The sequence below is a fragment of the Trichosurus vulpecula genome, chromosome 5, assembly GCF_011100635.1.
Source record: "Trichosurus vulpecula isolate mTriVul1 chromosome 5, mTriVul1.pri, whole genome shotgun sequence".
Lineage (NCBI taxonomy): Eukaryota > Metazoa > Chordata > Mammalia > Diprotodontia > Phalangeridae > Trichosurus > Trichosurus vulpecula.
The window spans coordinates 270,116,004-270,137,784 of record NC_050577.1 but is presented as its reverse complement, the minus strand read 5'-3'; the positions used below and the strand labels follow the sequence as shown (position 1 = coordinate 270,137,784).

General features: G+C 49.3%; 1 protein-coding gene across 1 annotated transcript in view; it reads right to left on the bottom strand.

Annotated features, from left to right (window-relative positions):
- Window positions 1–21,781, bottom strand: part of ITGA5 (integrin subunit alpha 5) — a 34,379-nt gene that overhangs the window by 8,833 nt on the left and 3,765 nt on the right. The window contains exons 2-24 of the mRNA XM_036759854.1: window positions 16,822–16,952; window positions 14,798–14,910; window positions 14,588–14,708; window positions 13,904–13,965; window positions 13,774–13,819; window positions 13,481–13,606; window positions 12,528–12,572; window positions 12,343–12,386; window positions 10,831–10,887; window positions 10,623–10,675; window positions 9,904–10,112; window positions 9,275–9,466; window positions 8,454–8,499; window positions 8,177–8,278; window positions 7,894–7,949; window positions 6,925–7,079; window positions 6,240–6,377; window positions 5,134–5,201; window positions 4,000–4,150; window positions 3,797–3,889; window positions 3,346–3,425; window positions 3,107–3,187; window positions 2,908–3,013 (exon numbers count right to left, since the gene is read on the bottom strand). Coding sequence (XP_036615749.1) covers window positions 2,908–3,013; window positions 3,107–3,187; window positions 3,346–3,425; window positions 3,797–3,889; window positions 4,000–4,150; window positions 5,134–5,201; window positions 6,240–6,377; window positions 6,925–7,079; window positions 7,894–7,949; window positions 8,177–8,278; window positions 8,454–8,499; window positions 9,275–9,466; window positions 9,904–10,112; window positions 10,623–10,675; window positions 10,831–10,887; window positions 12,343–12,386; window positions 12,528–12,572; window positions 13,481–13,606; window positions 13,774–13,819; window positions 13,904–13,965; window positions 14,588–14,708; window positions 14,798–14,910; window positions 16,822–16,952 — 2,275 coding nt within the window. The remainder of the gene's footprint in view (window positions 1–2,907; window positions 3,014–3,106; window positions 3,188–3,345; window positions 3,426–3,796; window positions 3,890–3,999; window positions 4,151–5,133; window positions 5,202–6,239; window positions 6,378–6,924; window positions 7,080–7,893; window positions 7,950–8,176; window positions 8,279–8,453; window positions 8,500–9,274; window positions 9,467–9,903; window positions 10,113–10,622; window positions 10,676–10,830; window positions 10,888–12,342; window positions 12,387–12,527; window positions 12,573–13,480; window positions 13,607–13,773; window positions 13,820–13,903; window positions 13,966–14,587; window positions 14,709–14,797; window positions 14,911–16,821; window positions 16,953–21,781) is intronic.

Below are 21,781 nucleotides of genomic sequence, written 5' to 3'. Positions count from 1 at the left end.
GAGGAAAGCAAGAATGGAGCCATTAGTGGGGGGCACTTCAGTCCTGGTACTGACTTCAGCTTCGGGTCACCTTGGCACTACTAAGCTGTACATATTTCTAAGTCCCTTTCTCCTCCACCCAATGATTATTTATTTCTCAACTTTTTCCAGCTGACTTCTTCCCATTTTACTGAAATTACAGTCTCCAAGGTCACCAACAACTTTTCATGACTAAATCTAGTGGCCTTTTCTCAGGACTCATCCACCTTGACCTCCCTGCAGATTTTAATACTGCTGACCCTCACTGCAGAATACACTCTTCTTCCTTAGTTTCTGGGAGACTGCTTCTTTTGATTTTCCATCTTACCTGACTGGTCTTTTTCAGCCTCCTTTGATGGTTCATCATCCATCTCCTACTCCTGAAACTTAGGTTTCCTCTAAAAATTTGTCCTGATCCCCCTTTTTCTTTTTCCTCTACATTCTCTCACCTAGTGAGCTTATCTGCTTTGAGAGAAAGTTCAAGTGTCCTCTCTGCAAGGGTAACTCCCAAATGTACATATCCAATCTTAACCTCTCTCCTGAATTCCCTATCATTAGCTGTGTGCTGGTTATATGCCCCATTGGCATCTCAAACTCAGTGTATCCAGAACAGGACTTCCCACCTAAATAGACCTCGCCTCTAAACATCCTTATTTCTGCAGTGCGTAATAGCCCGAGCTACCTGGGAAGATGAGGCTAGTGTTTTGCTTGAGCTCAGGAATTGTGAACTGAAATGGGCTAAGCTGATAGGGTGTTTCTGCCAAGTCTGACACCAAAAATGATGAACATCAGGGGAGTTGGGGGTATCAGGATGCCTAAGGAAGGATGCACCAGCCCAGGTCAGAAATGCAGCAGGTCAACACTTCCACGCTGATGTTCAGTGGTGGAAGTAGGCCCATTAGTGATCAGTGCAAACCCAACTTTGGTGGGACAGTGAGACTGGATCTCAAAAAAATCCTATTTCTGTTGTGGGTGTTACCATCCTCCCAGTCTCCCACATTCGCAACCTCAATGGTTACAGGATCATAGAGCTAAAAGGGAGCTTAGAGGTCAATTAAGCTCATCTCTAAACTTTATAGCTGAAGAAACTAAGAAAGGCTCAAAGAGATGAAATACTTGTCCAAAGTCATGCAGATAGTAGGTGGCAGAACCAAGATCTGGAGCCAGGTGTCTTGAGCCCAAATCCAATGGTCTTTCCACTGTATCGTGCTCTTTTCTTTGTCCTATCTGATGCATTTTATCCTTTGTTTTCAAAGAAGAGACCAATGACAGCACAGGGTGATGGCTTGACTTGCTTATGGACTGGACTGGAGTGAGGCAGGGTTGTGCTGTCTCTTCCAGAGTCATAGAAGTCCAGTAGCAGAACAAAAGTCAGGATGACTAGAGATGGCCGATGCAGTGCATGACAATGGCATCTGATTCTTCAGTGAAGAATAAGCTCTAAGCACTCCACAGCACCTGCTTCAGCTGCTTTCGTGGCCTTCGGAACAAAGCATTCTCATTTGCCCATTCTGCCAGGGGGAAGTCTTCATGTGCTTGGGGCAGATATCCCCCACGTCACCAACAGGTTTGAGGATAGTCAGTTACCCTCAACCTAGTTTAGCCTGTCTGCTGGGATGGTTTACCAGGGAGTGGCTGCTGTGCATGCTACAGCTTTTTAGAGCCACAGGTGAGAGCTGGGTCATTCAGGTAGACCCCAAAGGTGGATGATGAGCCCTCATACCAGAGGTGCTACTTCTCAACCAACACCCATCTACAACATCTCTGAGCCTCAGTTTCCTCAACCGTAAAATGGCAATAAAATACCTGTTATGCCTGTTTCTCACAATTGTTTTCAGAAGCTCAAATAAGACAATGTTTCCTTTTTTTTTTTTTACTTTGCAAACTTTAAAGTGCTACATAGGTAATTACTATATCTGTTGCTTTCTCTCTCATGCCCCCCAGCCCCTGCAGCATACCAACAGTGGCCCAAGACATTCCTGGCATCTGTCCCCTCCTCTCCACTCCCAGGGTCACAGCCCTCCTTCAAGCCAATTGAGCTAAATCTCTTCCTTACCCTCGCTTGTTCCCCTAAGGAAGGCCACAGTTTCTAATTTCTGACCAGCACTCACTAGCCTTTCCCTTTTCCTTTCCCTGTCATCCACACCACCCCCTGTGTCACCCCCCACTCTCCTGTGTGCCATTCACAGGACCACAGGGTTTAGAGCTATCAGATACTATAGAGATCATCTCAAGTCCCAAACTTTCATTTTAAAGATGGGCCTCAGTTTCTTCTTCTGCAAAATGAGAGGACTGGATTTTGGAAGACTTTAGAACTCTGACCAATGCAAAGACCAACTATGATCGCAGAGGACTGATGATGATGTCCCCTGACAGTTCAATATGCGCATTTTTGGACACAGCCAATGTGGGATTTTGTTTTCTTTGATTATATGTATTTGCTACTGGAACTTTTAATTTTTCCTTTCTTTCTTTTCTTCTATTTTGAATAGTATGGGATTGGGAGAATAAGGTGGAGAAAGGGAGGGCAGGGAAATACAAAAGAAAAATGTCATTCAGACTTTTTTCTTAATGCAGAGGAGAGAACAGAAGGAAGGCCAAGAAGCAGCAGCTTTGAATGCAACATTTTGAAAAAAAAAAACATTTTATACTTAAAAAGAGGAGTAAGAGGAACTTAACAGACACTTGCAGCTTCACGTACAATCATCATTTTCTGTTCTACTGCATATATGGAAATGCCCATTTGATTTGGTGAAAGAAATTTTAAAAAAAGAAAAAAAATCGAGAGAGTTGAACTAAATGATCTCTAAGCTCCTGATTCAGCTCTCTGCCTTGGCTTCTCCTCCCCTCTCTACCCCTCCATCTCCCCTGCTTTTTCTCTCTTCTCACCTCATAGACGTGGTGGACCTCAGGGCCAACACTATTCTCTTCTTGGGGTGGATCTTGGGGTTGCCAGCCACTTATTGGGAATAGCACTGTCTCTGGCTTGGACACCCTAAAGAGAGAAGGGTTAGTATGGATCCCAGATACCTCTGGAAGTTTCAGCCCAGTCCCCAAACTGGAACCCAACTCATGCCCCGTGACTAACCCGTTCAGGGTGATCTGGGCCTGAGCCTCCACCGAGAGCAGGAAGGAAACCACTTCACTCTGAGAGTTATTGAGATTCTTACTGCAGGAGAGCAGGACAAAGAACAAAGAAGGGAGGAGAAAGAAAATAGAAGATTGTGAGCCAGGGCAGAGAGGCCTTTGGTCCAACAGACACCCTCTTCCTTGGCTCGGTCCCTCTCTTCTCCTCCTCACTCCCACAGGCCCTGACCCTCTCCCTACCTGTGAATCTGGAAATCAAACTGGATAGTTTTCTTGTTGTCCCGGAGATGAGGGACAGTGAATCGAAGGCCCCCCCACAGCTGTAGCCAAAGAGAAGGAAGGAGGGATCAGACTGGTCAGGCTCAAATGAGGGAATATATGTAAAACCCTCAGCAAAACTCAAAGTGCTGCATAAATGTCTAGCCCAATCCCTTTTCTTTCATCAACTTTCCTCTCCTTCCTGTCCCTCCTCCTCCTTCTTTCCCTCCCTCAACCGCTCTGGCCTGTCATTCTCCTTTCTAATCCCCTGTCCCTCCCCTGGCCCTGTCCCACTCCCCTGACTAATCAATCAACAAACATTTATTAAAGGAGGCCTGCCTGAAGAATACTGTGCTGGAGCCCCTTCCCTTGACCTCTCAGTGGTCCTGGCTCTTGTCACCTCCGCCCCTGCCCCTAGAGCCTTCCCACTCACACTGGCTCCGGCCTTCATGGGGTTCCCCAGGTCACAGACGAGCTGACGGCTCTGGTTCACAGCAAAGTAGTCACAACTTAGGCTGGAGAAATTCTAAGGGAAAAGAGTAGCAGCGCTAGTACCCTGTCCCTCCAGCCTCAGTCACCCTGGCCCCTTCCAGGCTCAGGCATCGCACAGTTCCCTTGCCTTGAAGCCCTGCTCACCCCGGGGTGTCGGACCAGTCCGGAGTACTCAGCCTCTGGGGGGGCGGTGACCCGAAGCTCAGCCTCGTAGGCTCCTCCTTCTCCCATGTTCTGGGCATGAAAGGTCAAGTTCAGGGCGTTCTTGTCACCCAGGTACACTTGAGTCTGCTCCCTGGCAGGAAGGAGGTGGCAGTGTAACACATGAGGGTTCAGGGGTCAAGTGGAAACCCCCCAAATCCTGGCAAGAGACCCAGGCCCTGCCTCATAGTCCTTCCTGGTGGCAGGAAATCAGCTCTAGAGCAGGACCGAACTGACTCAGCTCCCTCTTTTTACAAACGAGGAAAACTAGGCTCCACAAGGGGAAAATGGCCCACCCTATCCATCATTAGTGGAAGGTCTGGGCCTCAGAGTCACACCTAGGGCAGGTCTGCTTTCTTGACCTGCCCCCTCTACTGCCCTTCCTCCCGCCAGGGGTGGGGAGGAGGAGGCAGGGATTAGGGGCAGTGCCTGGGGAGCATAAGGCAACAATTCTCAAACTTTTCACCTTCAGGACCCCTTTATAGTCTTAAAAATTGATGAGGATCCCGAAGAGCTCTTGGCATTATTTTGAAAATAGTTTTGACCTTGTGGACTACTTGAAGGGGACTCCGAACTTGAGGGGGTAAGGGGATCACCCTTTGAGAACCAATGCTCTAAGGGACAGGTTTCCCCTTCTCCCAGCACCACCACACTCAACTGGAACAGGCTCTTCTGAATACTGAGCCCTGCTCCCACCCCCAACTGAATATGCCCTGGGGGCCGGAACTCAGGGACCAGAACCATGCACAGCACTGTACATTTAGAGCGGGAAGGGATCTTGGATGACATCAGGTCCATTCCTCTCACTTTGCAGATGAGGAAACTGAGGTCAAAAGCTTGCCCTAGGCCCCAATTAGCAGAGGCCAAACTTCTAATCCCCAGAACAGCACCCACACCGTACTCTCTCTTCTCCCCAACCCCGGACCCCGAGGACCCGAGCATCCTGCCTTCAAGCCCTTCTACGCTTACCAGCACCAGGGTACTAGCACCACACCATCCTCTGCCTTTCACCTTCCAAGCCCCTTTGGGCACAGGGAGCCCCCGGCATCAGGGTACTCCTGCTTCAACTCTACTTACCCAAACACTTCTAGTTGTAGGTCGGGCACACAGATGTTGTCTTCTCCACAGTCCAGAAGGATCTGAGCCTAAGGAGGACAAGGAAGAGGAGCGGGGCGGGAGAGTTTAGGATACACCCTTCTAACTTGGCCCCTCCCCAGAAAAGCCCAACCGCATTCTCCCATGGGCTCCCAGCTCCTCCCCCTCTCCACTATGCCAGCTCCCTAAACTCTACCTCTTCCTTCCTCATGGCTGTCTTCTATGTTACCATCATCATCATCATTATCATCACCACCATCTTTGTTAAAATGTCATACAATTTATAATAATCACATCATATAATGCATAATATATTATATAATATAATTATCATAATTATATATTATAACACCAATATTATAAAATTATCACATTAACATTATTAATTATATTAATTATATTCTAATATAATACTATATTGTACATTATGTAATATAATGCTATAGCATAATTACAATTAGTTGCATATTATAAGATTGATTCTATTAATTAATTGGTTATAGAAATAATAATAATAGTAACTGACATTTATATAGCACTTTACAAAATACTTTTTTTTTAAATTTTTTTTGAGGGGGGGAGGCAGGGCAATTGGGGTTAAGTGACTTGCCCAAGTCACACAGCTAGTAAGTGTGTCAAGTGTCTGAGGCCGAATTTGAACTCAGGTCCTCCTGACTCCAGGGCCAGTGCTACAAAATGCTTTATGTATACAGGGTGTCCCACAAGGCTTAGTGCTTAAAGTTTTTTTTTTTTGGTTTTGTTTTGTTTTTTTATTATTTTTCATTCATTTATTTATTTATTTTTGCTTGCTTTTTTTTTTTTTGCTTAAAGTTTTAATAGCTTACAACTGCTTATCTCATCTTATCTCATCTGAGTCTCACAACAATCCCTCACAACAATACTACAGATATTACTATCCTCATTTTACAAATGGGAAAACCAAAGCTCACATAGTAAAGCAGTAGAGTCAGCATTTGAACCCAGATCTTCCTGACTCAAGAGATCCCATCCCTCCATTTCCTGCCCTCTTCTTCCCATCTACTTTCTGTGGAGGCTCTGCTCCCTCTAAACCCCTAATCCCCTCACACCTTGTCTTCAATTCGGTTCCTGCTCTGGTAGTGAAGAACTGGATGGAGGCCATGGGTGTCTGGAGGTGCTTTGGAGTCCAGCGAAAAGTTGAGGGCAATGTGGATTGGGGATAGTTTGTCTCGGAATTCTGACTCATTCTGGGGACCCGAGAAGAGAGGATTGAATAGGGAGATGTGCGCTTTGGCCCCAGCTCCTGGTTATTAGGAATTGCACCTTCCTTCCCTCTCCTCCTCCTTTTCCCTCCCCATGCAGCCTGACGGGGAGCTGGGAGACTGGAGGTCTGGCTCCGTGTAGGGAATGATAGACCGTAGGGTCTTTCCCGTAAGCATAACCAGTCTATCTAGCCTACTGTGAATGTTGCAAGGCGCTTGGAGACTTGGCTGATGGTTACTCTATTGCAATTGAAGGGATATTTCTTCTCCAGAATCCAGGGACCCCAGATCCCACTCTCCTACTCCCCTAATCCCTTCCTACTACAGTAGTCCCTCTCCACTCCCACCAACTGCCCCAACTGCCTCCTGGTCATTTCCCTTCTTCCCTCATGCAGAGTCTGTCTCTCCGCCCCCAACCCTCCCACCCCCTTCACTCAGTGACTCTGCCCTCCCCAGGAGAGCCCAAGGGCATCCATCTCATCTCCTTCTAGGACCACCCGGTGAGTTGGACTCTGAATGGGTATGGCCATACCCGAAGGTAGATCTTCATTTCCTGACACTCCTCATGGGCCCCATTTTGGATGAATAGGGTCTGGGTATAGGATGCCTGTTGTGAGGCCAAAAACAGTGCCCGACGAATGCCTCCTTTCTGCTTCTGCCAGTCTAGCTGGAGTTCCACTGTGAAACCTAAACAAAGGAGGGGGAGTCATTGGGATGCAGGAGTTCAGCCCTTTGGATGAATCTTTCTCCCTGCCTTCCCTACTTGGAAGCGTGGTCTCTCTGCTTCTCAATTTTGCTAGCTGATTTTATTCTCTGTTTTTGGATTTTTTTTTTGAGGCCACCGGGGTTAAGTGACTTGCCTAGAGTCACACAGCTAAGAAGTGTCCTGATTCCAGGGTCTGTGCTGTTATCTTAGAGGATCAATTTGGCTTCTAAAGCTTTGTCCCCTTCCTGCCTTTCCCACCTTCTTATGTTTTACTTCCCTCTACGTATTCTGGATTGTAATCCAGCAACACTGGTCTTCTTTTCAACCAATCAATAAATGTTTATTAAGCACCTACTATGTGTTAGGCACTGTGCTAAATGCTGAGGATACAGAAAAGAGGCAAAAGTCAGTCCCTGCCCTCAAGGAGCTACATTCACTTCCTCATTCATTTCTTTGCACTGGTAGTCCCCCAGGCCTGGAATGTTCTCCCTCCTCAAGCCCTTCTCCTGGCTTCCTTCTAGACTCAGCTCAAATCCATCTTCTATAGACGGTCTTTCCTGGTCCCCTCACTGGCACTTCCTTCCTTCTGAGTTTATCTCCCATTTACACTGTACATATCTTGTAGATTAACAGTTATTTATATGTTGTCTCTTACATTTGAACATGAGCTTCTTGAGGGCAGGAACTATGTTTTACCTTTCTCTGTATCCCAGAACTTATCACAGTGCCTGGCATATAGTGTTAAATAAATGCCTGTTGACTGACCACCTTTCCAGGGCCCTAAGGGACTCTCACCAATGGAGTCTGGGACGTGTTTTCCAGAAGCGTTGAGACAGAAACTCAGGTTGATGCTGGAGAGAGATAGAAGGAGACTGGTGTAGAAAGAATGACTCAGTCCTCTCAATTCCCTCCCCCAGGCTGGCCCCCATCTTGTCTTCTCAATACCCAATGGCACAACATTGACCCAGGAAATCTACCTCCAGCCTCACCCCAAGGCACAGACCCAAGTGTCTAGTCCCCAGAACTGATTTGACTCTCAGCCTAGGCCCAGGCAGGATCTACTCCCCCAGCTGCATACCAGGACATGGGGTTTCCCTCCAAGTTGCAGCTTCGTTCCTCAGGGTTGAACATGGCAGGGAAGATGGTGAGGGAGGCACTGGCTGAGATGATTGGGCGTCCCCTGATTGGGATTTCAGGGTCAGGGAGAAGAAGAAGAGGACTGTCAGACCTCTACTCTGCTCCCTAGTCCCTTGAAAACAGGGGTTCAGAATCCTAGACTCCAGCCACCTCCCACTCAGTCACCTGGGCTCCCAAAGCTCCCAGTTTTTCCAAAGTCTCCCACCTCCCTGCTATACCTGTACACAACAGCCTTGTCCACACCAAAGGCCCCCACAATCAGGTCTGCAAGAAAACCACACATGTACATACAGAGAATGAGTGAACCCCGAGCTAAAATCTCTCCTGGGCACAACAATTTACCATTTACAAAATAATGTGATGGAAAATAACAAAGAGGGATGTCAGAGTATAACTCAACACATGGACCATCATGAATTCAGGAGACAGGACTCATGCCCTTCACTTTCAGCAGAGGGCTGGTACACTATGGATGGGCAATGTAGCATATATTTTCACACATAAGCAATGCATTGATTTGCCTTGCTTGGGATAGAGACAGGTAACAGGAACCTTCCCTTGACCCATGTCGAATGCCACCTTCTCTGGATCTTGGAGAGTCTCCTTGAGCACTGAGAGGTTAAGCAACTTATCCAAGGTCACACAACCAGCACGTGTCAGGATGGTTAGAAGGTGCCTATCTTGTTTTGTTTGACTGCGCTTGCTTGTTAGTGAAGGACAAGGATTATGTAGGCGGATCAGTGGATGTAACAGGGACATAAAAAAAGAAACGCCTATCAATAAGCTTTTTACAAAGAGATCCTCGCTGAGGGGATTTAGGGTTCCCCCATCTGAAATTCTCAGGGAGCCTGGGTTGGGGGATGTGGCCATCTGGTGGCCGTAGTGGAGAATTACATTTGGAGGTTGATTTCCCCAGCAGGAGAGGTGATGGGAGATGGGGATACGGTATTTGCCAAAGAATCTAAGCATTCTTTGGTGGGTGTTTGGACTCAGATAGAGGGGAGAAAAGAATCTAGGTGTCTGGAATGTTTGCATTCACCTGGATAGCCGTTGTCATCCAGGTCTCGAGCCCCTCTAAGAGCAAAGCCGAAGAAATCAGGGGCATGCCCCGGGGGCCAGAGGGGTAACAGCACCTGGGATGGCTTTGAGCCCAGCCCTTTGGAGCCTCCGGGATACACGAACACCACTCCTTGCTGGGCCTGCCCCCCAAATGGGGCTCCGATGGCCACATCTGAAATACATCCATGACACTCCCTATTACCACCATACATTGCTGCCAGACTGGCCCTCAGCAGTGGTCTTTAGACCTAAATACCTACTCTTCTGTCCCCTTAAGACCTGGGCATCTGATCCCTAGTTCCACCTAGGCTCTCAGACTCACATGCTTGAGCTAATCTCTCTCTCTCCTTCCTTTGAACTCAGACATTGTAACTTCTCAGATAAAAGTGTCCATTCTCCTACACTTCTTCCCCCTTCCCCTTTCATTGCCTTTAGGACTAGGTCTCTATTCAAATATCCACGTCTGTTTGCCACCCAAGGAAACAATTCCATCCTCCAAATCCCACTCTTCACCAGATTCAGGTGCCTGAGCTCTTAGTCTCTCCAACTAAGTTCCCTCAACTTCCTCAGATCCAAGTGTCTAGGCTCTCTTCACCCCAAGACTCTCACCATTGTAGCCATCCTGGTCTAAGTCTCCCAGGGGGGACAGGGAACTGCCAAACCGTCCAAATTCATCAAGTCCTGTGAGGGTGAGGTCGGGCATAGGCTCCATGCCTGATGGGTGCTGGAGGTACACATAGACTCTGCCCACTTCCTGAGCTTGTCCATCAGCTGTCCTGTCCATTAGTAGTGGGGCCCCTACTAGGAGGTCGTCCAGCCTGGCCAGGAAGGGAAAATCACGATTTCCTGATCCTTAATTCCTGGCCATTCCCTTTTCTATCCGAGCCAGGAGAAGCCAGATATCCATGGCTGAACTAGAGGAACTCTGAGGTTTGTCCTCAGGTCCTTACCCACCCTTTCTAGAGCCCAAGACAGGAAGAAAATAGCAACCCCCACTCCCCCTCCCAGTTCCCAACCCCACCCCCCAGACACAACTAAGTCAGGACAACTGGGGTTGTGCTCCAGGGGACTGAAATTTAGTTGGCAGCTAACAGCACTTACTCACTTTCATCAGGTCAGAATAGCCCCTCTTCTCCCAACCTCCCAATCTGCAAATGTGCTCCTCCCTGCATCCCCCTCCTCCATTCCTGCTGGAGCAGCAGGAGCTTCACTCATGCCAGGGTCTCAGAGGGTAGGGGCTAATGTCCCACAGCCTCTGTCCCCCCCCCACACTTTTATGGTGCTTACCCAGAAATCCTAATGATGGTTCTTCCCCTTCACTTACTTACCCATCTCCATTGATGTCTGTGGCAGCAACAGCATAGCCAAAGTAGGAGGCCATCTGGGGAAGGGGACAAGACTGAGTAATAAGTGTGCACTTTTTCTAGAACACTAGAAAGGGAGCTAGGGGCCCATAGGGACTTGGGGAGGGGCCAGAGGTTGTAGGGAGTTTGGCAGGCTGGGGCTGAAAGGAAAGGGTTAGAAAGCCGTCCTCACCTGTTCCCCTGAGAAGTTGTAGAGGGACTGGACATCTGAACCATCAAGGATGGTGACCTGGGTAATGGGGGGAAAGAGTGGTGTTGGTCCCAGTACACACATACTGGGACTTCTAGTCCACCCAAAGTTCCCTGGAAAGACTGGAGAAGACTCATGGGGCAGGCACCCAGGCATTGGCAGGAGCCACTGTGACAAAAATAGATCTAAGCCTGGACTCTTTCCCAGGCTGAGATCAGTATTTCCAAGTGTCTGCCGGACATTTCCACCTGGATGTCCCGCTAGACCATTAAATTCAGAGCATCCAAAGGAGGGCTCATTCCTCTCTCCTTGAGGCCTGTTCCTTGTTCTAACATCTATTCCTACTAATGGTTTTTTCAGTGGCCAGGCTTGAAACTTACATCATATTTTGCTCCTGAATCAACCTACTCACCAAGTTCTGTTAATCCTCTCTCTATATCACCAAAAGCCAGAGCTAGAGGGGCCTTAGAAATCATCTGGTCCAATCCGCAATCATTTTACAAATGAGGCAACTGAGGCCTTTTCTTCCAACAACCACCACCCTAGTTCAAATCCTTGTGACTGCTCACCTATGCTATTTTAACAACTGGTCTCCCGTTCTCGTTGCCAGATTATAGCACCATAAACCATAGGATTGTAGATTTTGGAGCCAGAAGGGGTCTTAGACATCATTAATCTCCTTTTATAAATAAGGATGTCAAGTGACTTGCTCTGGATTCTAGAGCTTAGTAAGTGTCTAAGGCAGGACTCAAACCCAGATCTCTCTGACTCCAAGTCTGAGCTCTATCAAATATACCATGTTGCCTCTCAGATTAAACTTCTGAAAGCATAACTAATCGTTTCACTTCCTTATCCCCAGACCTTCAATAGCTCCCCACTGCCCACTGGATAAAATTCAGACTCCTTCCTCATTCACCTTTGGGATTTTATTTCTTACTACTCTTCTTCACACACTCTACATTCTAGTCAAATTGGATTACTGACTTGCCTTTCTCCATCTCTCTTTAAAAATGTTTTATTAGAACTAACATTGAACACTAAGGAAAACAACTAAACTAGCTTGGTAACCATTTATATCAAAAGAACAGGACACAAGGACCCCTTTTCATCTTTGCTCACACCATCATTCTTACCCATGCCTTCTGACCTCCTACCTACCCTTCAAAGCTCGGCTCTGGAGACACCTGATGGAGACGTCTCTGCTTCCTCCAGAGGGATGTGATTTCTTCCCTCACCCCTGCCCCCTTTTTTTATAAACATGGCACTGATCACACTCTGCCTTCTACTGATAGATGCTTGTGTGCATTATCAATTTTTCTCCCTACTGGACTATCAGCTGTTTGAGTGCAGAGAATGTGTCTTTGTATCCTCTTCAGCCCCTAGCATGGTACCTTGCACACAGTAGGCACTCAGTAAATGTTAGGGAAATGAATGAATGAATGAATGAATGAATGAAAATGGACAGGATGGGGTGAGGGCCAGTAGGGGTCTTACATAGCCATAGGTGAGGTTCCCTTTGGGTACTCCAGCCACAAAGTCTGCAAGCAGCAAAGAAACATCTTAGGTAAGCAGGGAAGGAAAGGGCATTAGAAGCCTTAATCCTTGCCTCTTCCAGGGTTGAGGCCTATAACCCCTCCCCCACTCATCTCCCGCAGTCCTGGGCCTGGTGGCATCCTTACCTTCTGTGGCATCCCCGTTGAATTCACCCACAGCCACTGCGTACCCTGTGGGACACAATGGGCAGAGACATTAGCGTTTTTATTCTGGGAGTCTCCTCTTTGCCCCCCACTCCTCCCTAATTCCCACTTGGCCTACTTGGTTGTGAGAGTATTGAGTTAAGTTTTGAATAGGGGGCAGCCAGGTGGTGCAGTGAGTGGAGCACTGGCCCTGGAGTCAGGAGGACCCGAGTTCAGATGTGACCTCAGACACTTGACACACTTCCTAGCTGTGTGACCTTGGGTAAGTCACTTAACCCCAACTGTCCTGCCTTTCCCCCTCCAAAAAAAGTTTTGAATAACACTTTTGTGTAGCGGTAGTGCCAATGCTGTGCCCACTTTACAGATGGGAGGACTGAGGCCCAGAAAGGCGAAGTCACTTGCTCAAGGCAAATTTGGGAGCTGGGATATGATCTCAAGTCTCTTCTGAATCCAGCATTCTTTCTACTGTACCAGGTTGTTTCCACTGCTACTCGATAAGAATAATAGCTGGTGTTTATATGTCACTTTAGGGTTTGTGAGGTGTTTAATATGTTTTATTTCACATATCTTTAATTTGTGATCCTCACGACAACTCTTGAGCGGCAGGTAGATGCTATTATGATCATCCCTATTTTACAGATGAGAAAGTGAGGCTGAAAGTGGTTAAGTGACTTGCCCAGGGTTACATAGTAAGTGTCTGAAATGGGATTTGAACTCAGGTCTTCCTGACTCCAGCCTTAGATACTTCAATGTCTCAAGAGAAGTCTCTACCTAAGCAGCCATTCCCAGGAATGGAGTAGATAGAGGCAAAGGCCTGTAGATAGAAGAGGGGGAGGGGAGGGACCAGAGCCCTCATACTATTCGTAGAGTGGGGAGAGGAGAAGCTGGAGCTTTCTCAGCATCCCCCCTCCGAAGGCCCAAGCCACCTTCCTCACCCAAGTAGCTGTCATCATAGGTGGAGCTGGCTTGTCGGGTCTGCAACTGCCCTCGAACTTCAGTGATCAGATACTCTGGGTAATAGGACTCTGCAATTTGCTCCTGGGTGGCCGACAGGATCTGCCCTGGATGGTAAGGGGAAGGTAGGAGGTAGGCAGGGGCAGGATGGATCAGAGAGGGGAGGGGAGGGGAGGGGAAAGCTAGAGGGAGTTCAGTACCAGGAACAGGACACAGAGTTAAAAGGGGCCGAGGGATCACTGGGCAAAGGTCTGAGTCAGGGGCCGGGGCTCACCTTGCCAGTAGTAGCTACCAGGACCTCCCAGCAACACACGTCCTGTCTGCATGGGCAGAAGAATGGGGGACAGAAGTTATGAAATGAACCCAGTGCCTGGTTGTGCCCGCCCTTCTCCCATCTTCTTTACCTTGGTGAATTCTGCACTGAAACCCCCTTGGCAGTAACCTTGCCCTGTGGCGGAGCTGAAGTCTGCAGGGAGAGAGGAGGCACAATGTAGACAGGGTTACTCAATGAGGGAAGGGGCAGAAAGAAGTGGATGTGGCAAGGAAAAGAGGAACAAGAGAAGAGGGTGAGAAGGGAGGGAGTGGGCATGGGGGGCCAAGGGTGGCATAGTCAGGGAATTGTAGTATTTATAGCAGAAGGGACCTTAGGGATCATCTGGTTCAACCCCCTCATCATATAGAACCAAAAACTAAGGCAGAGAAAGGGGAGGGAATTTGTCCAAGGTCACAAAGGTATATCTTTTGACTCCAGAGCCAATAGTCTCATAAATATTTTTGTATATGTGGGTCCCTTTCCCATTTGTATGATCTCTTTGGGATACAGCCTTAGCAGTGGTATTGTTGGGTCAAAAGGTTTGCCCATTTTTATAGCTCTTTGGGCATAGTTCCAAATTGCTCTCCAGAATGGTTGGATCAGTTCACAACTCCATCAATAATGAATTAGTGCAGAACCAATATTCTTTCCACTGCTCCAAACTGCTTCCTAGTCATTGTAGAGCAAGAAAGAGTTTCAAGGATATGGTGTCCCAGGTCTGTCCCCACCTCCTCCGCACCCCCCAGTCATGCTCTGATTTTCCTTCCACCTATACCTGACCGGCAGGGTGAGTATTCCAGAAACTGGGTGAAGTTGTCTGTAGAGAGGTAGCAGGTGCCCACTGGGTCACTTAGGGGTTCCTTCTCTGTGCGCCAGCTATACAAAGGGGCACAAGCCTGTGGGTACCAAGAGGCACTGCTCAGCTAGGATTCTACTCCCTTCTTAGCCCACCCCACCTCCCTGACATGCCCACTGTGCCCCTCACCAGGATGGAGGAACCATGGGCTCGGACTGTGGCCCCAAACCACTGCAGGGACTTATACTCCACAGGCTCCTCCCCTTCAGGACTGGACAAGGATGACTCCAGGGGCCGAGAGCCTGAGAGGGAAGAGTGAGATGGGCATAAGGGAGAAAAGCTTGGGGCCCAGAATTTCAACACTCCTCTCTGTTCCACTGGAAGTCTCTGCCCTCTGGCTGGGGATCCCCAAGCACCTTCTAGCCTTGGCCCTTCCTGAGTCACTGGCAGACAAACTGGAGGAAGAGGATATCTGAGAGACAGTTTCCTAGTCTGACTCACACCTCCCCATTTAGAGAGGGATTTCCAGAGTTGTCCACCATGCTTCCCCTCCCCTAACCTCTCCAATAAAGTTGGGGTCAAGATGCCTTTATTCAGCCAAGCTGTCCAGGGTTAGGGTTGGGAGTCCGAGAATTTAGAGGCAATGAAGAAATCCCCCAGGTCAGGATCTGTGCAACTGGACCCCCCCCCAACTATCTGTGCCTATTTATCTTTAAAACTTTAATCTTATATATTCTTATATCTCTGTATATTCATATATATTATATATTTGTATACATACTGGGCCCTGTGGTGGATATGAAGGTGAATAAGGCTCTCTCTGCCCTCAAGGAGCTTACAGTCTAGAAGATAAGACATTTGCAAATAACCATCACACAAAGTGCTTAAGAGTGTCCACAGGGAGAGTCAAGAAGATAGATGGTCCAGCCAGGGTAACTTGTGAAGGTCTTCAGGTGGCATTAAGCTAAGCCATAATGGTTGAGGAGGATTTTAAAAGGCCCAGCGAGAAATGGGAATATGCACCGAAGGTGAGGAGGGCAAAGGGGAAGGCAGGAAGGACTGTACTGAGCAAAGGTAGGGAGGTAGGAAAACACAGGATGCCTTAGGGAAACAGTGAGGGCTCAGGGAGAGATGGCTGAAACATAAACGAGGTAAAGGCTAGTCATAGTAGATAAACCTGAACAGCTGAATTTCAGAGTCAGATCATGAAGGGAAGGCGGGAGCCATTGAAAGCTTTTGAGCAGGGGAGTAACACGATCAAAGCAGTGCTTTGCAAATACATCTGAGATGCATGAGAAAGGTTAGCATGGGGAGAACCTGGAGGCAGGAAAACCAGTTAAGAGTCTGTTAAGAGAAGGGGATGGATACAAAGAGAGATTTTTGGGGCAGAATTTATTAAAGAGCACTCAGTCAGCATCTCTACTTCTTCTCCACCTCTCTCCCTTGTGTCTTAGGTCAGCCCTCTTTCTGTGTGTCTCTGCCTTGCCATCTCCATCTCTCCACATTCTCTCTCTCCTGTGTCTGATTCCCAGCTGGTATCTCTAGCTCTTTCCCTATATGTCTCTCTTACAATTCTTTTTGGATTTCTCCTAAATTTGCATCTCTGTATTTCTCCCCTTCCTGTTCTTATTTCAGTTTCTGTCTTACTTTCTCAATATCTATTTCCCAACAGTTCTCTTTGACTCCCCCGCCCCCATCGTTTGTCGCCTGTTAATCATTGCGATCGCTCGTTTATCATTTCGATTGCCCGTTCATCTTCTGGCTGACTTTCTTCCCAGCTAGCCCTGTCTCTATGGCTTTCCTTGTTCCTGTCCCTCTCACTGTCTGGGTCTCTGTCTCTTCTCTGGCCTCCCTGAGTTGTGGGTGATTCAGGGGAAATGAGAGCCACATGTTTCTGAATCATGCCCGCCCCGCCTCGCCAAGGCTGGGCTGGGAACACATCGTCAATGCCACTGGCAGAAGCCACACAAGGAGCCAGGGAAAAGATGAGGGGCGGAAAGGAAGAAGGGCATGGTTTCTCCCAGCCTCACTCCAGGCATCGAACTAGGCATCCACGGACCTCTGGCTCCCCTCCCACCACCGCCAGCTCCCCTAAGCGAGTCTGGCCCCACCCCTTCCCTCAGGCCCCATTCAAGACTCATCCTCCCCAGGCTCCACCCTCTTATCGATCCCCACCCAAGACCCGCCCCCTTCCCCCGGCCCCAACCCATTACCTTTACTGTCGAACTCAATGGGGGTGCATTGGGCAGAGTTGGGGCCCCAAGGGCAGAGGTAGACGGCGCCGCCCTGAAGGACCCCTGGCTGGCTTGTGTTGGCTTTGGGAGCACCCACCAGGACACTGACCCTGTGGGAAGGGGCTAATCAGGGGGTGGGGCGGCTCCCCAGCGCTGGCGCCCTCCTCAACCCCCTTCTCCCTCCCACGCCTGTCCCTTTCCCCTTATCATCTCTAGGTCTCAGAACTTTAGCACAGGAAAAGACCTTAGAGATTGTTAAAATAAGGCTACAGTCTAACTTCCTTCTTTTAAAAGGATAACTCATTTCTATAATGTTTTGCCATTTACAAAATATTTTTAAAAAAATTACCCCCACTTTACAGAAGAGGAAACCGAGTCCCAGAGAAAAGAAATTCTTTGCCAAGGGACATACAATTAGTTACTGGCAAGGCCAGGAATCAAACTCAGGCATTCCGACTTCTAGTCCCAACCTTTTTGTACTATATACCACCCTGCTTCCTTGGCCCCATCTATTCTTATCCTGTCTTCTCCAATCTTCCCCCTCTTCCCCCTCTTCCCCACCCCCCACCCTCCACCATATCTCTCTCTAAGACCTTTGCTCCTTGATCCATCTCCTATGATTCTAGACCTCATGGACTTCTAAGGCAAGAAGAGCCCAGGAGTCCAGACCCTGGGGCTGGGGAGGGGCAGATGCCCACTGGGTGGGTATTTATATCTTGGGAGATGCCGCAGATGCCAGAGACACAAGCTGGATGGAGCCAGGCAGTCCCCATGTGCTGCTGTCACTAACCCTGTGCCCCCCCCCCAACATACCTTCCTACATCCCAACCCTCCTAGTCCCTCCTGTACTCACTCCCTCCTCCAGAATTCCCAGAGGGAATCAAAAATTCAATCCTGAAAAGGAGAAGGGGAGGAACTGTGGCGATCAGGATTGTGCAGGACCAACTATCCCCTATGGATCGTTGTCTCCCATCCTACAAGACACCCGACTCTGGCTTCACCCAGCCAGGACTCTGGTATAAATACATTGACACCTCTGCTCAGCCTCCTGAAGCCAAAACCCCTCCCAAGGCCTGGATCCATCCAGCCTCCCAGCCTAGGGAGAATGGGAGGAAAATGTGAGTCCTGAAAATGGGAAAGGAGGGAAGAGAGAAGAGCTAGGGAGGAGGGGGAAGTGAAGGGGCAGAGTGGCTTCTTCCCTGCCCAATTTCACTCCTCACTGAGCTCCTGGATTTGGGGGCTCAGGGTCTTGCAGGCTCCTTTCCCATCTCAGCTCTTGGCTACATTTCCACCTTCACACTGCATCGCCATTGAGTCTTCGTCCTGCTCCTGCCCTTCTGTGCCCCCAAAGGGCCATACATTTGTTCCCATCTACTAATGGGGTGGGGGACAAGGGACAGTGCTTGTGGTCAGGGAGAATTTTTTCTGAATTCCCTCTCTGTACCAGGCAGTTTCTCTGTCACCGTTTCTATTCCTCTTTTCTAAGGCAGCCTGCTCTGCCCTCTGTTCCTGCTTCTCTTCTCTGTATCAATTGGTCTGCTTGCTTGCCAGTCTCTGTCTGTCTGTCCTGTCTCTCCTCCCTGTGTGTTTCTTTGTCTTTTTGTCCCCTATCCTGCCTGCTTGTCTGTCTGTCTGTCCTGTCTTTCCCCTCTGTGTACCTCTTTGTCTCTCTATCCCCTATCCTGCCTGTCTGCCTGTCTGTCCTGCCTGCCTGTCCTGTCTTTCCTCCCTGTGTGCCTCTTTGTCTCTGTGTCCCCTATCCTGCCTGTCTGTCTGTCCTGCCTACCTGTCCTGTCTTTCCTCCCTGTGTGCCTCTTTGTCTCTCTGTCCCCTATCCTGCCTGTCTGTCTGTCCTGCCTACCTGTCCTGTCTTTCCTCCCTGTGTGCCTCTTTGTCTCTCTGTCCCCTATCCTGACTGTCTGTCTGTTCTGCCTGCCTGTCTGTCTGTCCTATCTTTCCTCTCTGTGTGCCTCTTTGTCTCTCTGTCCCCTATCCTGCCTGTCTGTCTGTCCTGCCTACCTGTCCTGTCTTTCCTCCCTGTGTGCCTCTTTGTCTCTCTGTCCCCTATGCTGACTGTCTGTCTGTTCTGCCTGCCTGTCTGTCTGTCCTATCTTTCCTCTCTGTGTGCCTCTTTGTCTCTCTGTCTCCTATCCTGCCTGCCTGTCTGTCTGTCCTATCTTTCCTCTCTGTGTGCCTCTTTGTCTCTCCATCCCCTATCCTGACTGTCTGTCTGTTCTGCCTGCCTGTCTGTCTGTCTGTCCTATCTTTCTTCTCTGTGTGCCTCTTTGTCTCTCTGTCCCCTATCCTGCCTGTCTGTCTGTCCTGCCTACCTGTCCTGTCTTTCCTCCCTGTGTGCCTCTTTGTCTCTCTGTCCCCTATGCTGACTGTCTGTCTGTTCTGCCTGCCTGTCTATCTGTCCTATCTTTCCTCTCTGTGTGCCTCTTTGTCTCTCCATCCCCTATCCTGCCTGCCTGCCTGTCTGTCCTGCCTACCTGTCTGTCTGTCCTATCTTTCCTCCCTGTGTGCCTCTTTGTCTCTCCATCCCCTATCCTGACTGTCTGTCCCCTATCCTGCCTGCCTGCCTGTCTGTCTGTCCTATCTTTCCTCTCTGTGTGCCTCTTTGTCTCTCTGTCCCCTATCCTGCCTGCCTGCCTGTCTGTCTGTCCTATCTTTCCTCCCTGTGTGCCTCTTTGTCTCTCCATCCCCTATCCTGACTGTCTGTCCCCTATCCTGCCTGCCTGCCTGTCTGTCTGTCCTATCTTTCCTCCCTGTGTGCCTCTTTGTCTCTCTGTCCCCTATCCTGCCTGCCTGCCTGCCTGTCTGTCCTATCTTTCCTCTCTGTGTGCCTCTTTGTCTCTCCATCCCCTATCCTGACTGTCTGTCTGTTCTGCCTGCCTGTCTGTCTGTCTGTCCTATCTTTCCTCCCTGTGTGCCTCTTTGTCTCTCTATCCCCTATCCTGCCTGCCTGCTTGTCTGTCCTATCTTTCCTCTCTGTGTGCCTCTTTGTCTCTCTGTCCTCTATCCTGCCTGCCTGCCTGCCTGTCTGTCCTATCTTTCCTCTCTGTGTGCCTCTTTGTCTCTCTATCCCCTATCCTGACTGTCTGTCTGTTCTGCCTGCCTGCCTGTCTGTCTGTCCTATCTTTCCTCCCTGTGTGCCTCTTTGTCTCTCTGTCCCCTATCCTGCCTGCCTGCCTGCCTGTCTGTCCTATCTTTCCTCTCTGTGTGCCTCTTTGTCTCTCCATCCCCTATCCTGACTGTCTGTCTGTTCTGCCTGCCTGTCTGTCTGTCTGTCCTATCTTTCCTCCCTGTGTGCCTCTTTGTCTCTCTGTCCCCTATCCTGCCTGCCTGCCTGTCTGTCCTATCTTTCCTCCCTGTGTGCCTCTTTGTCTCTCCGTCCCCTATCCTGCCTGTCTGTCTGTCTGTCCTGCCTACCTGTCCTGTCTTTCCTCCCTGTGTTCCTCTTTGTCTCTCTGTCTCCTATCCTGCCTGCCTGTCTGTCTGTCCTATCTTTCCTCTCTGTGTGCTTCTTTGTCTCTCCATCCACTATCCTGCCTGTCCCTTCTTGTCTGTCACCATGTGGCATTTGGCTTTGTCACCCCCACTCCCTTCCCATCACTGGTCTTTTTCTTCCCCTCCATGTTTCTCTTGGTTTCTGCCATTGCACCTCTGTCTCCTCTCCCTCTGTGCCTGCTGTAGCTCCATCCCTCTGCCCTTGTTCCAGTTCTTGCTTGCTTGTTTGTGTCTCTGTCTCCTCTCTGTCCTCCCAGCTCTCCCTGCCTCATCTTTTCCCCTAAGGTCCAGTTGTTCTCCCAGGCTTAGGCAGCGAGTGATGCGTTCGGATAGGGCAGGCTACCTTCCTTCCTCAACTGAAGTCCCTCTGAGGGGCAAGATCGTAGTACCCCGATACCTAGTCCTGGGTCCAGGGAGGAAAGCCTGAGTCTCAAGGCACGTTAGAATCATGAATAGAGCCAGAAGGGAAAGCCAGGGGCAGCCAGCATTGCCCATGGAAGGGTCTAAGAGTTGGGACACAAGCTCAAGGAGAGCAAAGAACAGAACTGGAATTATGGCTTAGAGGGACAGAAGAAGGGGTGGGGCAAAGGAAAGTAACTGAGGAAGGCGATGGGGGGGTTGTTTCAAGGAGAGAAAATATTTACTACTGGTTGTTTCCTGTTTGTTTCCAACTTCTCACTAGTCCGTTTGTCTCCCAACCTTCCTCTCTCCTCTTCCTGGATCTCTTGGGCTCTGCTGCTTGGGTGGTTGGTGGCATGACTAAGGGGCACTTTAAACTGTCTTTCAGTAGAACCCTGGAGCCCTGCCCTCTGAGATGAGTGTTGGTCCTGGCATGAACTCAGGCTCTGATTCCCACAGAACTGGCACCTGACTGGCCAGAGAACAGTGCAGGCTGGGGTTGGAAGTCAGGCCTGGGCAATACCAGGTCACAGGGTATCCACAGGGTCCATAGCCCCACTGAAGTTGAAGGATGGGTGATGAGGCCTCTCCCCCACCAATTTATCCAGCCCCTCTACTATGTGAAGCAGCCCAACTGGAGAGAGCTTTGGATTCATTGGAGAAGACAATTTGGGATAAGGCAGGAGAGAGGTGGGTGGGCTCCCTAGCCAGGGTGCTTCCTAGGACAAAGCCTGTGACACTCAGGGAGGTAAGAGCTAGGTTTGGATGGACTCTTGAAGTCTCCTGAAGTCTGCACACAATGACTCAAGTATGGAGTCACTGGGTGGTCCTGGATGCCTTTGACCCTCCCTATCCCCACCCCCTAGCCCCTTCCTTATCCCAGGTCCTGTTTCTTATATCCCAGGGCCCCAGAACTTCTAAATTCTAGGATCATAATAAAGACTCTTACACTTAGGAGAGCTCTTACAGATCATCTAACCCACCTCTCCCACTCCTAACGTATATCAGGAAAATGAAGCCTAGCAGATGA